Raw genomic sequence first — 15,605 nt, 5'->3', positions numbered from 1 at the left:
TCCAGAGTTTTAAACAGGTTTACTAGAGAGATGACTGATGCCCCAAGCCTGTCAAGGGTTAAGAGATATCTGGACAATGCCCTTAACAACTTGGTTTAGCTTGGTCAGCCCTGAATGAGTCAGGCTATTGGACTAAATTATCACTTTAAGTCCCTTCCAGTTGTTCTGTTCTAAATAAGAAGGGAGGTTGGCTCAAGCCAGGCTCTCCAACAAAAGATGGAGATTTTTACATGTCCACCAATGGCTTTTGTATGTCCAACACCAGACTAAGTTGCTGAAAAGGAAAAAATAGTTCTGTCAGGCATTAATATATGTTCTTCCTCATTCTGAAATACAGTTGCTTTCAAATAGGAACTTATAGCAAGCTGTAACACACTGTGCAATACAGGTCACACACTGGGTTCACACGTGTGTGTTCCCAAATAAAAAGACTCGAATGACTTTACTGTCTTAGGAGCATGTTTGAATAAGTTTTGAAATTCTTGGAAGGAAAAGCAATGTACAGTAAACACATGATCTAGGTGTATTTAAGCAGTAGATGAAAGGCAGAATAAATCTGGGTAGGAAAAGACTTATTGAAGGTTATTTATTCCATACCTAGTTATTACACTTCTTCCTTTCATTGAATGCATTATATACTTCTACCTTTTAAAAATTATTTTTGACTGTGAACTTGTACATTGAAGTTGTAGATCAATGCAGGAGATGTAAAATGAGAGGACTTTGTTTCTGTTAGGTCCTTCCAAATAGTTCTTCCTTAGACACATTGGTTTTAAAATGTAAACATAAACTTGGAATATTTTTTTAAGTATTGTGTCTTATGTCTCCATAAGTTATATTCTAGGTAGTTCTGATAAGCATGCAATAACATTTTCAAATTGCTATAACTTAAGTGGCTGAATTATGTTTAAAACATGAGTGCAAGTTTGAAAACAATTTACCACATAATGGAGGAAAAGGTTTTCTTTCTTATTTTTGTCCATTACATTTTGTCTTTGTTTTCCTGAGGTGATTAATTACTATAAGATGGAAAAGAAAATTTAAGAAACTGTATTTCCAAGGAAGGAAGCAAATGAGAAACCAAAGAGAGTTTTTCCTGTTGACATACTTGCTATTTAATGCTGCAACCCCTACAGTGCTTCTAGGGGTTGACATGCTAGCAACATAATTCCATTGCCGTGCTTGTGGGTCCCATCTTTCTACAGTATTAAGGTAACTCCACCCGTCATGGCCACCAACAGCATACATTGGTCCTTCAAGCATTGCTACTCCTTAAAGAAAAAAAGAATTAAGTACAAATTTCAGTGACCAACAGTGTATTAAATTCATGCTTTAATTCCCTCTATGCAGATAAGGAATTTCAGCTGGTATTAAACTACCTAAAAGCTGCCTTGTCGTTTGGCAGAATAAACAAGTATAAAGAAAATACTTTGCGTACGGTGCTTTTCTGAATAAGCATTATCTTTCGCCAAAAGATTAGAGGAAAGCTGCTTTAGTTCTGATGTTCTCTTCTTGGACTTTTATCTCTTCCACTTCTGTTGACCTTGTTCTGAATCAAATTTGAGCCCCTAAATGAGAAACAATGCTATTCTTTTAAAGAAAGGCAAAGATTGAGCCAGACAATGAAAAATATGCCCAAACCAACCAACAATCCCTTATTCTGAGCCAGCTGAAGCTCTGTAGTTCCTCCAGCATGAAGCCTGACCGTGTGGGTAGCTGGCTGTCCTTCCTAGCTAAAGTACCGTAAAATCTTAATGCCTGTAAGGGGAGCATGCTTTTGGGCAAGAGCTGGCTTGGATGTGTTGTCCTTGAGGCACAGGAGCGCGATCTTGGCTGTCTCTGCACAGCTCTGTGTGGACGTATCCTTTGTCATTGTCCTTCTCCGGAGAGAAAGGCTTTGGTGCCTCCTCTTTAGGGACCTGCTGCTGCTGTTGCTTCCTTTGTTAGGCAAGGCAAAAGGTTTTAATCTGGCTGCTTAAAAGTTTTCTAAATCTGTCTTTTCAGGCCTAAATATACATGGCCTGATTTTTTCCCAAGTGATAACTCTCTGCAAAATAACACTGAAGCTAATAGGAGCCGTAAGTGTAAGACAGCTTTGCAGACCAGGCTGATGCATAGATAGAAGCCTAAATCTGGGCTCTCAAATTTGCCATTGTGACCTACTTGTTGGATAGAATTACAAAGGTTTACCTACTGGTAATTAAACCAAAAATATCCTGTTTCATTTGAACTTAGTAACGGTTTCAAGCAATACCTGTTTCTGTAAACTTCAGAGAAGCCAGCTTTTTAATAAGAACTGTGCTTATAAATACATACCTTTACATTTTTTGTATGTATTCGCATTTAAGTAATTTAGAAATCATTGTATTCCCTCCATTACTTTCTCCTCAACTGTAAACTTATCCTTACCTTTTATAGTTTCAGAAATAAGTTCTAGAATTCATATTCGTATTATTCATTCCCCTAGAATAGTATTAAGGATTATTGAGCAGGAAAGGACTGTAGATACTAAGTCACGGCAGACTTCTGTAAAACTTCTTGTAATTACATTAAAATCAGTGAAGTTGTACTTATTTCCTTACTGCAATGTGAGTGTTTGGTACCCGACTTAAGTCATAATTCAAGGTAAGGTACGTACAAAGACAGAGCATCTCTTACCTAGGCCGTGTCTGTGTGTTGACATGGGAGGCATTACAGTCCAAACCTTTGTGACAGGGTTGAAACATTCAACGATGTTAGAAGTTTTCAGACCATCTCGTCCTCCCACAATATAAAGCTTGTTGTCAATTACTGCAACTCCAAACTGTAATCGTCTACCATTCATGGTACAAATTTGTATCCAACTATTAGTTCTAAGGTCATATTTTTCAATTGTAGTGGTACCTGTTAAAAATATGAGAATTATGAGACAGCCATGAACTGATCAGTGCCCAGCAGCTGGTAGTCCAAACAATCCAACATGTTATTAAATTCTCATACAAGGAAATTCTGTATGTGGAGTTTTACTGTGGCTCTCTGAGGACTCCAGTTAGGAAATATGAGCCCAGTGAAAAAGCTGCATTCACTGTGTGCATACGTGATTGTCAAATTTATGAGAATAAACTCGTGGCCAGATGCAGAATCAAACACCAGCAAGTTTTTTAATACTGAAAATTTTGGAAATAAGTTAAATATTATTCATATAAATACCATGAGCGTAGGGGTTCTGTAACTTTTTTCTTAAATTCCTGATGCACAACTGTGTACTCTTTCACCTTGTTTGTGCTTAAACCATTAGTGATATCACAAGATGATAATGCATCCACGTGTCTGTCTGCCTTAGGACTTGAGTGTCCATCTTCATTAACAGTTTGGGTATTTTCCTTTTTATGATGGAATCAGGCAGAAGGCTGCGTTGGGTGTGTGCACACCCTTGCTTCCCATGATTAGCCTTCCTGAGGTTCACCTTTGCAGCTGCCATGCAATAACTCCTTGTCTGCTCTAATAGATAAGCTGTATTTTCAATTTTTATCAGGTCACCGAACTTCTAGTAATGTTTTTACTGCAACTGTTCATAAGGACCTAGCTCTCTGCCATTCCAGGCTACCACTTTTCCATGCACTGCCTCCTGCCAGTCACTCCGCAGCCATAATTACTCCTTTGAGAGCTGATTTAGCACGGTGGGGAGTTGGCTATGGATGAGTAACAACCAGGGTAGAAGAGGCAATTGGCAGTTGCACATGCAGTGCACCCTGGAGCTCAGCTGAAGCCCAACTGAAGGCAACCAGGTGTGAAAAAGAGCTGATTTCCTGCCTGTTCCTTCACTGGGATGTGACAGTAGAGGAGCAATAGTTTGAGAATTACAGTAGGCAGTTAGGAGCAAAGGGGTGGTTTACAAAAGCAAAACCAACTATGCGATAAAGTAGAAAAGAAATGGTAGAATTTAGTTTAGAGATCCACTAGAGATCTACTATGCTCAATAAATCTGGTGAAGTAAGAGTTTATCTCATGATATCTTTTCTGTCCTGCTTTTCCAGATGCATAGGATGCATGGAAAAGAAACTAACATATCCATCTGTAATCAGAAAAAAAAAATTCTAGTTTTTCCCCTTTCCTGTCTTCTTTTATTCTCAGCAACTGGAATTTTTGACTGCCTTTTCCATTTTGTCAGTCTGTTTGCTGTTCTTTGCTTTGATTCCTTCTCATTTATTCTATGCTAATATGTAAGTGCCCCAAAGTTCTCAGCTTCAAAAGAAGGATCTTGCATACTAACTGAAAAACAGGAAAAAGACATTAAGGTATAACGTGTTCATACGAACCCTGTAGGGTGTAATTTTTACAGAGGCTTGAAGGTAGGTGTTGAAAGTTAATGTCGTTTAGGCACATTCACATTTTTCAAAACACAAGCCCAAAAGTAGCTCTTTGATCTTCTTTTGATCATTTGAAGTAGAGATTGACTTTGTATACCACCTGAGATAAGCACAAAGCCAAACCTGGCGTTCCCCAAGAGTTTTCTTTATCACAGAAAGCGTATTATTGCCAGAGGTGGTAATTACTCCCTTCTCACAGCTGTTCTTCCAGTGCATCTTAGTCTCTTAGGTGCTGTTTCCTTTATCTTACAATCCAGCAAAGGCTCAAATTGTGAGCCAGAGCTATAGAGGACAGAAGGGAGGAGAGGAAGTGCTGTTCTTCTTAACCATCAAAAGGCAAAAGTTCAAACACTTGGCTTTATTCCAAGGTAATAAGTAAAAGGCACCAACAGGAAATGCAGATGTTGACTGAAATAGCCCTTTCTTTGCATAACCTTCAAATGAGAAAAACCGATTAGAAAATTCTATTCTTATTTTGGTAGAAGTTTGTTTAAAGATTGTCTTGAATTCTTGGTTGTTTTATTTAACTTACAGATAATCGGTACCATTAATGAAACTATACTAATTGCTGTAGCTTAGCTTCATTTTGCTAAACTGTCCTAGGAAGGAGTGTCTTCATGTTGTGACGGTGACGAATGTGTATTTTGCGCTTGATTTGATTGCATTGAGACAGTAAGGTAGCACTGCAAGATCTCTCATGTAAGAAAAATCAGCAATCAGCTACTTTTTGCCAGCCGTGAAATGGATTAGCTTCTCTGTGTTCCTATTAAAAGTGAACTCGCGCAGCTACAAGTAATACTGTTCAGCAAATCGCTAGACTTTAAACTAATTATAGTTCTTTGGCTCCAAGCTGTGAGTTTGAAGTTAAGGTAGAAAATTATTTAAGATGCTGCCTACCAAATAGAACTGTGTAACGTGTAAAGCTGTGAGCTGATGGCAGTTGTGAAAATCAAATAATGAAAATTGGAATACATTTGTAACATTTCAATTTTAACTACAAACCTGAAAAAAATCCTGCATGAAGTCCTAAAAAATAGCTGCACATACTGTTGCACTCACGAAGAAGTGCAAATCTGTCCACCTGAAATTATATAGTAAGGCTTGATAAGATTCAGCAGAGAGTTCTCAATAGTTCAGTAATGCTTTTTGGTTTTAATTTCCTCTTCCTTAATTTCTTTTCCAGCCTTCTAACTTCTGTCAAAAGGGGGTTCTAAAACAACATTAAATGAGTCTTGAAATATTTTAAATAATAATTTTTTCTTCTGATTTGCCAAGTCAAACTGCGCACACAAATTCTTACCAAAGTTAATTTTAAACTCATGTTTTGAATCAAACTTCTTTAGTCTACACTGCATGATATATGTATATTATTTGCAAACATGATTCTTGCAATAAGAATCAAAAACATCAATAAGAATCTAACACATTGGATTGCATTCCATGAGTTTTTTCCTCCTCTTTTCATCCCTACATTGCTGCTTTTCTAACAGAAACCTTTAAATAATTTTAATATATCCTCTGGGTGTCTGTAATACAATTTATTAATACAATTTAAATGAAGTTCTGAACTTACCTTTAGTGGCATCCATACCTCCTACAGCATAAAGTGCACCCACTGTAGATTTTCTCGGCTTAGTTCGAGGACTCTGCATCATGGACCGCCTTTCTGGTAGAAGATGGTACTTCATGGCCTCCATAAGAAGTTTTTGACATTCTAGGTCGTCTGCAAACATTGGACTATTTTCTAGATCGGCTAGTAACTAAGAAATGAAAAGTGATGGTCTTATGTGTGTTGAAATCATTAAAATTTTATGTAAATTAGTAATTAAAATCTATCTAGCTACAAACATTCATTTTCTGTTCACCTCTCGCTGGAGCTTTCCTGCTTTAATGCAAGCAAGTCAATATAAAGGTTAGAAAAAAGTGTTGAAGGATGATGGTTTTGCTTTTTTTTTTCCCAAAAACTTTGTTTGAATCTTCAGAAAAGGTTAAAATTGCAAATTTAGTACTGCACCCTCTGAATGCAAAACTCGTTTTGATGTGCATATAAGCGAATCTAACATTTAGTACTGGGCTCCTCTGTGAACATTAGAATATATTAAATGAGGCATATATTTAAAATCAAATACATGTAGTTTTTTATGCTTACTCCAAAGTTTGATATTTGCAGCTTCACTCACAGAGATCCATAAAGAAGCTCTAGTGTCCTGACAGTCTTGATGTTCCTATAAGCTGTTTGATGAGATCTATAGTATCTTCTATTGCACAGATACCATTATAAAATAGTATATCCATCTCTGGAATGTCTCTTTGCTTTGAAAGGACAAATACTGTCAATGCTCAAATTACTCAGCAATAATCTAGAACCTAGAAAATAAGGAAAAAATAACCCACCAAAACCCCTAGTCAAATTCAGAACCTTTTCTCTGTTGATGCTTGAGACAAGCTTTTCAGTTGGTAGTAAAGCTCCCGTTAGCCCTTCACTTTCGTACCTGGGGGGGAAGCAGGGGCAGTCTGATATAAGAAAGAAGCATTCCTAGGTCTCGTTGCCGGTTTTGCAAATCGTGCCTCACCCACAGCATTAACGCCTGGAATATGGCTTCTTCATCTGGAACATTGATGTCATCGCTAGACAAGAGCTTTGCAATTTCATTGGCAGGGAGTAAAAGAAATTCCTGATTTTTGATTACTTCTGTGAAGTGTTCCTAAAAAGAAAAAAAGAATTTCAATACAGTCATGATTTTCACGCTTTGAAATAACCTTTTCTTCGATACCATGCACTTTGCATAATTTGATTCCTATTCTTTTCTGCTGTATAGAGAAATGCAATGTGTATTCTAAAGATCACTCAATCTCCTTCTGCCATGTAAGGGGGATTTTGGTTGCTCTTTGCTGCCTTACTCTTGCGGGACTGAAGAATGATGATCATCTTCACGCTGCCATGCATACAGGGGTGTTTGTCAGGCTTCTTGTCAGTGCATCCTGTCTTAGAGATTTGCCACTGGCAGTTTTGCCCACCAGTGTGGTCTCAGCACTGCAGCTTATTAGAAACAATTCGAAGATGCAAGGTGTACCTTAGGAATGCCAAGTGTGCATTCAAATAAAGTCTGTAACTTCTGTTATAATCAAATTCAAAAGTTTTGAGCAAATTACTTTGAAAGCTTCAGTCCTTTTGCAATGAGCTGTGCTGATTGTTGACTGTATGCCTCCATTCTTAATAGCAGAAAATATAGCAAGGGGAATTATTCTTTTCTATCAGCACTTTTAGAGTAATAAAAAATTGGACAAGTCCCAACAAAGAAGTCTCACTCTTTAAGCTCCTGCTATGATAAAATTCACCAGGTCTAGAAATGGCCACAAATATTAAACCCTTAGAATATTTCAAAGAATCATTTTTCATAAAAATAATATAGCGTACAGTCAGGTTACAACAATATTAGAATTGATACTAAAATGCAGTAAGCATGCTTCCTTGTGCTACTTCCCAAGGGAAAAGAACTTTTGTTAAGAGATGTGTGTATTGTGTTACTTGCCAAGAAATGCATGTTGGAATTCACGTCTATATTTGAAATATTAATTCCCTTTTATGTACCTGGAAGTATTATAAAATATCTTATTTGGGAATCAGATTGAAATAGGGCAGATGAAGAAATTTTAGTCACTGATATTTATTATATTTATTCTCAGTAGTTTCTTGGCTTTCTGTAACTCTTTTCAAGAGTACCGAGGTTGTAAATATAGAAGTATCAGTGATTAAAAGAGACGTTAACTTTGCTCTGTTATGCGTATCCTGCTTTAATATGTTGTGACATTCAGAGAATAGGAACAGGAAGGCCAGTCCACACTTAGTTACAAATATAGCACAAGATGTTTATCAGAACTCGCTCTATCTGCACGAAAAGATACCAGACAGGAAACTGTTAATACTTCACATCAATGGTGAAACTCATTGGAGGGGAAGGTCTCCATTGTGTCTGGTTTTATTGAATGGATGTGGTGTTTATAGCTGATTATCTTCTGAAAATGTTTAAATACTACTTCATTGGAATTGTCTCTATATTTACAGTGCGAATTTATAGTCTTTCCCCTAAGGTACACATTTTCCAGTGGTTGAGGTTAGCATGAAACAAAACAGAATGTTTTATTTATCCTCTTCCACAACACTTATGTGTGTGTGTGTGTGCGTTTTGTAGCGTTGTGATCTCTTATTCTCCAAAGTTTTTTTAATACGATTTCAAAGAAAATTTTCTTTAAGGTTGGTTCAAAGAGGTGCAGATTTCCCCTGACTCTAAATCCTCAATAGCTGCAAACTCAGTATGTGGTTTTTGCGATGTGCAAGGTCCTCTTTCATGACAGCATTCTCAGTCTGTGCTGCACACAAGATAAAGGAGGTGGTTCTGGAGGTGGAAATGCTCCTGGTTGTTTTCATCCATGGTGTAGAGCCCTGTATGCACAGTACTGCTGAGTCTCTTAGATTCGTCCTGGTCCCTCACATTGGATGGTGTTCTCAAAGGCCTCACTGTCATTTCGGTGAGACACCGTTTTAAAAAATAGTCAAAGTCCAACTCCTGGGGAAGACTGGAGGATTCCAATGGTTAAAAAGATCCAAACAGAAAAGGTTCTCTTATTGTCTGCCGCCGTAAAATCGTATGTCTAATGATATGATTTTATTTCAGTTTTGCAGAAAATGGGGCCATGAATTTTAGATGTTTAAAGCGGATGGCTGTGTGCTACGGCAGGTGGGAGAAAAGGGGCAACAGCCGCCTGATTTTGGCTGAGTATAAAATGATGTGGAGCAGCAAGGACAGCCCTATGCTACTATATGGAGGCTGAGTGAACCTCTATCTAAAGTGGCCTTTTTCAGACTTTAAAATCTAAAAGGAATCTAGACTGCTGCTAAACAAGCCATTCATTAATATGACAGGAGGGAGCAGAACCAGTGCCCCCAATCTGTACATGCCACACTCATTTCTTTCAGCATGTGGAAGAGTACAGTCTCTTGCTGGAATGCTGTCAGCACTATGAAGCCTCTAAACTGGTTTTGACATACTGCACTAATATTTCAAGCATAAAGCTACCATGTGTCTCCCAATAAGTAGTTCTTTTTATATTTATTTAGTTGTAGCATTTGCTATTGCTTTTGTGTTTAAAGTTGCTATGGCACATGGTGTTGCCTTGAATATTTATTCCTTGATTTGGTTTCACTGCAAGTTATCTTGCTTCTCCATTTCCCATTCTCTGAATATTCATTCTTGCTTTGAGCCAGAGGAGGATTATGCTTCAGTCAGGGATATACTGCTTTTTAGTATTCCAAATCTTTCTCATACATTCTTTATTTCAGTTCTTTTCATGTGTGCCTCACCTTAAAATCAGCTTTAGAATTTTCTTTGTGTTGAATCAAAAGCATAAGAATGGGCCATTGCTGTTTGCCTCTTGACATTAGCCGTATTAAGGCCCTATTACACCTTTTTTGAAGAAATACATATCAATCATACTACAAATCTAAGTTCTGTAAGGGTGTCCTACAGGGTGAAACTCTGAAACAGGAAATGACAGAACTGAATAGAATTGTTTTTCTAACCACACTTTTCTCTCCTTCCAATCCTTCCATAACAGTCACAGTTCTTAAATTTCACATTGGAGACTGAGCTGGGGAGAGGCGTCCTCTGCTTAAGGGGCTTTACACAACTGACGTTTTGGAGTAGGAAGAGCAGAGCGAGTGGATCTATCTCTCTGGGAGAAGTCAGCATCCCTTTGCATTCCCACTTGCTGTTAACATTATAATTGCAAAGCAGTTAGATTGTTCATCTTACCATAGTGTATGTGTGTGCCACTTTCAGGAGCTCTGTGCAGCCCTGAGCATCTCCAAAGGAGCGAATCCCCAGGCAGTTGGAAGGATGGAGCTGCTTCATGAGGAAGTTGCAGCATGCCTCAATAACCTGGGACAGCTGGAGAAGACAAGCTGCAGCTAGCAAACTTTCTATAGTGTCTTCCTTTAACTCTAGGATACCTGTGCGGTTTGCATATACGGGAAAAAAAAAAAGTTTTCAGTCATTTTCTATGTATTTTTATTGCTTGATAGCTTCCCACTTCCTAACTTTGATCCTCCCCTGAAAAAGTTTTAAAAGAAGTGTCCTGGGATTCACTAATTCATTTTCTTTCCTTGTCGTAGGGTTCTTTATGCATATGTTTTAACAGACTCAAAGGATTTTTTGGATTTTGCATACAATGATTGGAACATTATTAGCGGAACTTTAACAATATTAAATCTGATTTTGCCTAGAAAAAAGTAAATAAAAAGAAAGGTGTGATTAGAGAAAAACCTTTCCTAAAATTCCTATATTAATTCATAAAAATACATAGCGTCAATTTATATTACAAACAAAAATGTCAGTATGAAAAGCTAGGAAATGCCAGCAGTGTGTGCAGGGAACCTGATTGCTTCCACTATCTCCTGTGCATTTACTTTTTTAATAGAATTATTACATGATGTGAGAATTTTGTTGTGTTCATAGATAGACTGAGGACTTACACTATTTCATCACTTGGTGTTTTTTGCTTTCATAGTCTTATATATGTCCTTTCATATGGTTTTTGCATTAAGTAAGCTGAAAGATTAAATTTAATCAAGTGAGATGATTTTGAGATAGGTGTGGATAATGAGCAGCCCACCACTGGCTTCTTTGCACTTGAACTAATCTGTTTCCTCCAGCAATGTATGCTAATTCAGTGCCCCAATATCACTGCGTTATGCGTGTCATACAGCATTCCCTCTGGCCCTCTGTATTTATCCCCTTGTTTGTCCCCACAAATGGGGTCTATTTTGCACAGGGACCTGTTTCTGAGCTGGGTTGCAGATGATGTAACCTTCTTGAGATTTCTCCTTTATTAAATATTCCAGGTTCGTGAAATGCCTGACCTGGCAGTAGCCTTCTATTTATAACATTTATGCTAAAGCCAATATGGTGAATATGAGTTCTTTGCTTTACTTTGTTTATTTTTAAAAGGACCCTTTCAATCCTATAAAAATATTGATAGATACCTGTGAGATATCTTTCAACCTCCCTGTCTCAGTATTGAAATTGTGTTATTTCATTCAAAACCAAACAAGCAGAATCCTGTGTGGGGTGTTAGATGACAAGGATTTAGTAAATGGTATTGATAATAGCTGTTACCTGAGGGGATGGATCAGTTTACGAGTAAATGTGCATGAATTCAGAACGTTGTTACCCTGGTCAGTTAAGTGCCATTTCTTAAAGGGAGTAACTTTCTCATTTTGAGATTTGGGTATTTTTCTGTCATGGGACTGAGCAGGTTGGAAGGGGAGAAAGGATTTCCCTTTGACCTTTCTGGCTGCATTCAGAGCTTGTCAAATACCAGAATGCTCAGACTTCTAGATTCTGCATAGGTTTGAATAATCTGGATGTTTCTAATTGCAATATATACTAACATAGCAGTCTTGTTCTATAGCATTTTTCTTGTTCACTGTGAAGCAGATTGCACAGTTCTCTGACTTGGCCTTTTCGGTTATTTGGTTCGACCTTTTCAGATTCAGCAATAAATGGGTAAATATTGAAAATGGAAATAATAAATTAGGAAAAAAAATACATATACAGCATTCTGGTATTCAAACAAAATATTTCATATTTAATCTCTCAATTTCTTTTAAGTGAGCATCAGCAAACCCTATCCAGAATACGGTAGCACTTTCCCATGGTAAAAGTTGACTTGCTTGTGGGTGTGATCATATTCCTGTTTTCCTCTAATTATTCCTACGCAAGAGCCTTGAGCAAGCCAGATAACTGCCACCCAGGCAGACCGCTTTTATAGCTACCGATGAGAGGAAGGTTCATCATGCATTCACTCCATAAGGTGGGCAACAGGCAAAATATATTCACCCATTAAAATTCCTAAAATAATTTGTAGAGACGCATTTCCCATAGGAATTCATATGTTAACTTTCCTGAGTATCTTCTAGAAAGTTATTATATAAACCAGTAATATTTATTCCTCCTCTCTAGAGAAACCTTACATCACTTATGCACAACTTGTGAATGTATTTACGTACCAGCCTGAAATGGAAGAAATGACAATTATGTGTGGACTGAACAGATTCTGTCTTCCTTTACAACAATGATGTGGGTAATGGAGGAATCATTACCTGTGTAGGCGTAGCGCACCAAAGCTTTCAGCGCATCAGGGTCTACTCCCTCCATCTTGATCTCCTCTTGTTTTGCTTCAAGCACATCGTTAGTAAACATTGCAGCAAAATAATCAGACACTGCACTGAGAACGAGCCTTGAAATAAAAGCATTTTAGAAGGATTGTAAATTAATAATCTCAGTAGCAAGCATGAAATTCAGTATTATTACATAATAACTTGTGTGTGCAATAGAAATATCTTTATCATAGGATTCAAATCTTAGAGCAGTGAGCAATAAAGTTAAGAGGGTAATTACTATTCTTAATTTTCTCTCATGGTGCTTCTTTGGGCAGGTTTTCTTCACTGATCTTTGCTGTAGTTTGAGAGCAGCAAGAAGGGAGGATGGACAATGTCAATGGTTAATATTTGGAATTCGTTCTATTTGAATTAATTAATATGAAGCATTGATGACATGATTTTATTTCATCATTACTTCACATCCTAATTGCAGTAACCATTCATTCATAATGGCAGGATAGGAATGTATTGACCAAGTATTTGGAAATCTCAGGTTTTGAAACCACGTAAGCAGTACTGAGAAATGTACCTGTGAGCTGGAATCTTTTGGTCTCCAACTATGAGTAGAACATCACACAGCTGCTTCTGCTGTAGGTAATTTTCCATTTTGCGGAACGTTTGCTCTGCATGGTTTGTAGACTGGAAATACTCATCTGAGCCATTGGTGTTCATGCCAAGCAGTGAGCTGCTGGTTGTTGACAGCCTGCAAGAGAAAGAGGCAGCAGGATGAGCTCAGCGTTATAAACACTGATTAGGTTTTCGTATAGTTTTTGTTCGGATGTCATTAGAGAAATGTCTAAAATTATTAATAACTTATGATCCTAGTCTTACGATGCCTTCTTTCATTTTTTCAGTTTGGTATCTGTAAGGCTGCGTGTAAGCTGTAGTTTGTTACTCTAGTAGGTGGTGCAATGGAGCTTAGTGTCAATGGGGCACTGTTCGCACAGCATTGACGTGATCAAGGCAGCTTCCTGATCATTCACAGACAGAATAAGCAAAACCCAAACCTATTTCCCTGTGGTACTAATAGATAAACATTTTGGGATATAAAATTTTGGATATTATGTGTCTTTAGGTTTTAATTCTTTTTCTCTTCATACTTTGTACATCAGTTTACATTAGCAAATGGGAGTGAATCAGAAGACGATTTGACAAGGTTCGTATAATTCTAGATAAATTACCAAATCAAAAGCTGATGAAATCACTACGTTATATAGCCTTTAGAATCTGAATGCAAATAATAAAGACAAATTAATTTATCTGCCTTTTCGTGGAAATGAACATTAGAAATACATTCTTCCCACTCCAAAATAAACACTCCTCTTATAAAGACTCATTGAACCTATACATACAATTTCTCTTTAGCTCACTGTTTTTTTCACAGATCATTCTTTACAGCCTTTTAATATGGATTATGTTGCAGATTGCAACACCTCTTTGATATATTCTTAGAGAAATATTTGGGTTTATGTTCATCTGTTTTTATTAAAAGAGTAACGCATTTGTTGATATATGTGTATATCACATATCTTGAAAATGATGAAGTCTTCAACACTATTTTAGTTAAAGATTTTTTTCAGAAAAATGTTTTTGCAGTTTGACTTCATATATTATTAAAATTTAAAGCACCTGTGGTTTCAGTTTCCAAGCCCAGCCAGGAAATACTGGCAGCTGGTTGACTAAATCTACTGGTTGTCTTTGATGCTGTTGATGCATATTCATAGATTAGTAGAAGAGATAAAATCTCTTCATGAAATTAACATATTAATTTTGGAACAATATTGGATTACATTCAATTTACGTTGTTGACAAACTAAAAAGCTATTTCAGAAAATGTAGAAATAAAAGTGGGCAAATCAGGTTGAATCAGTAATATTATCAGAAGATGCAGGTAAGTTAGACCATAAATTTTCAAAGATCATGCCTCATTTAACAGCTAACGAGGATTCAAGGAGAATAATTAGAAAACAGATTATAATGCAATGTTGAATTGAGATGCGGTAGAATTTTGTCCCCTCTGCAATATAAGAAAGTTACAGTACATCAGGGCTTTAACGGAATGGTGCAGAACAAAATCCCAATTGGTGTGACTGTTGTGCGTCTGCGTTTTTCCAGACACATCTCTTTTCTCCATCTGAAAATCTTTCAATATCAATGGATTTCTGTACTGCATTTGTAGATGTCCCGCAGCCCATTTGTCCTGTGACATCTTTTGGCCACTGCTATGTAAAAACTCTTCAGCTCCCCAGTGTATTTGATGCCTTTCAGATGAACCGGAGTTCAACATGTTCATTCAGGTCCGGCCCTGCAGACTCACTCTATAGATAAGACCAGAGACGCATTATTTCTGGTACAGCTCTGGTGTGTCTGCCCTGAAGTGTATATATACATCTCCCAAGAAACAGGAAAACTGATGCATCTGAAATCCTCAGATCCACTGTGCCTCTGCCCAGCGTGTCCATGTGTGCTTCTGTCTGGGCAATCTCAGATTGTACTACTAATTGCAAACACATTAAGATACATCAAATCAGCGCAATAAACTCTCCAGCTTTCTTTTGAAGCTCTTTAGTACACTTTCAAATGCATTTTATTTTCTTTTTTCTTAAAAAAAAAAAAAGAAAAAGGGGCAAATCAAGTTCACCTATAATGTGTGTCCTTTGTAGTTTACAGCTTACAAGAATTCATTTGTCTCAGAGAGTTTAATGACTATACTTTTTTATTTGTTTCCTTCCATGCTTCATTGAAAATGAAGAAGCTGCAAAATTGGATTATATGCTCATTAGCTTTGCATCAGCTACTTGATGCCAAATTCATTCTCTGTAAAATCCATATTTTGCCATTTACTTCTTAAGTTTTCTTTAACATGTTTTGGAAAATTATTTTTTAAAAACTTTTTCTGGTTTCATTATATCCACACTGATTATTGCATTTAAGTTTGTAGTACATCGCACTCTTCCTTGATGTCTGCTGTCCTATCATTTTTAAGCTGCAGCTATTTAAAAGTCTAATAATTTCCTTCAGTCCTTGGTACTTTT

The 15,605-nt window shown here is 37.1% G+C and overlaps 1 protein-coding gene across 2 annotated transcripts in view; it reads right to left on the bottom strand.

Moving 5' to 3' along the window:
- The window catches only part of KLHL4 (kelch like family member 4), an 80,590-nt gene that overhangs the window by 6,196 nt on the left and 58,789 nt on the right, over nt 1-15,605 (bottom strand). For both annotated transcript variants that reach the window (XM_054075726.1, XM_009555253.2), the window contains exons 2-8: nt 13,100-13,273; nt 12,511-12,647; nt 10,163-10,359; nt 6,842-7,054; nt 5,923-6,109; nt 2,659-2,883; nt 1,109-1,271 (exon numbers count right to left, since the gene is read on the bottom strand). In XM_054075726.1, the coding sequence (XP_053931701.1) occupies nt 1,109-1,271; nt 2,659-2,883; nt 5,923-6,109; nt 6,842-7,054; nt 10,163-10,359; nt 12,511-12,647; nt 13,100-13,242 (1,265 nt within the window). In that variant the 5' untranslated portion in view covers nt 13,243-13,273. The remainder of the gene's footprint in view (nt 1-1,108; nt 1,272-2,658; nt 2,884-5,922; nt 6,110-6,841; nt 7,055-10,162; nt 10,360-12,510; nt 12,648-13,099; nt 13,274-15,605) is intronic.

This window comes from Cuculus canorus, chromosome 10 (assembly GCF_017976375.1).
Source record: "Cuculus canorus isolate bCucCan1 chromosome 10, bCucCan1.pri, whole genome shotgun sequence".
Lineage (NCBI taxonomy): Eukaryota > Metazoa > Chordata > Aves > Cuculiformes > Cuculidae > Cuculus > Cuculus canorus.
Note: the sequence above shows the minus strand (reverse complement) of the source record. Positions and strands in the feature narration are given on the sequence as shown.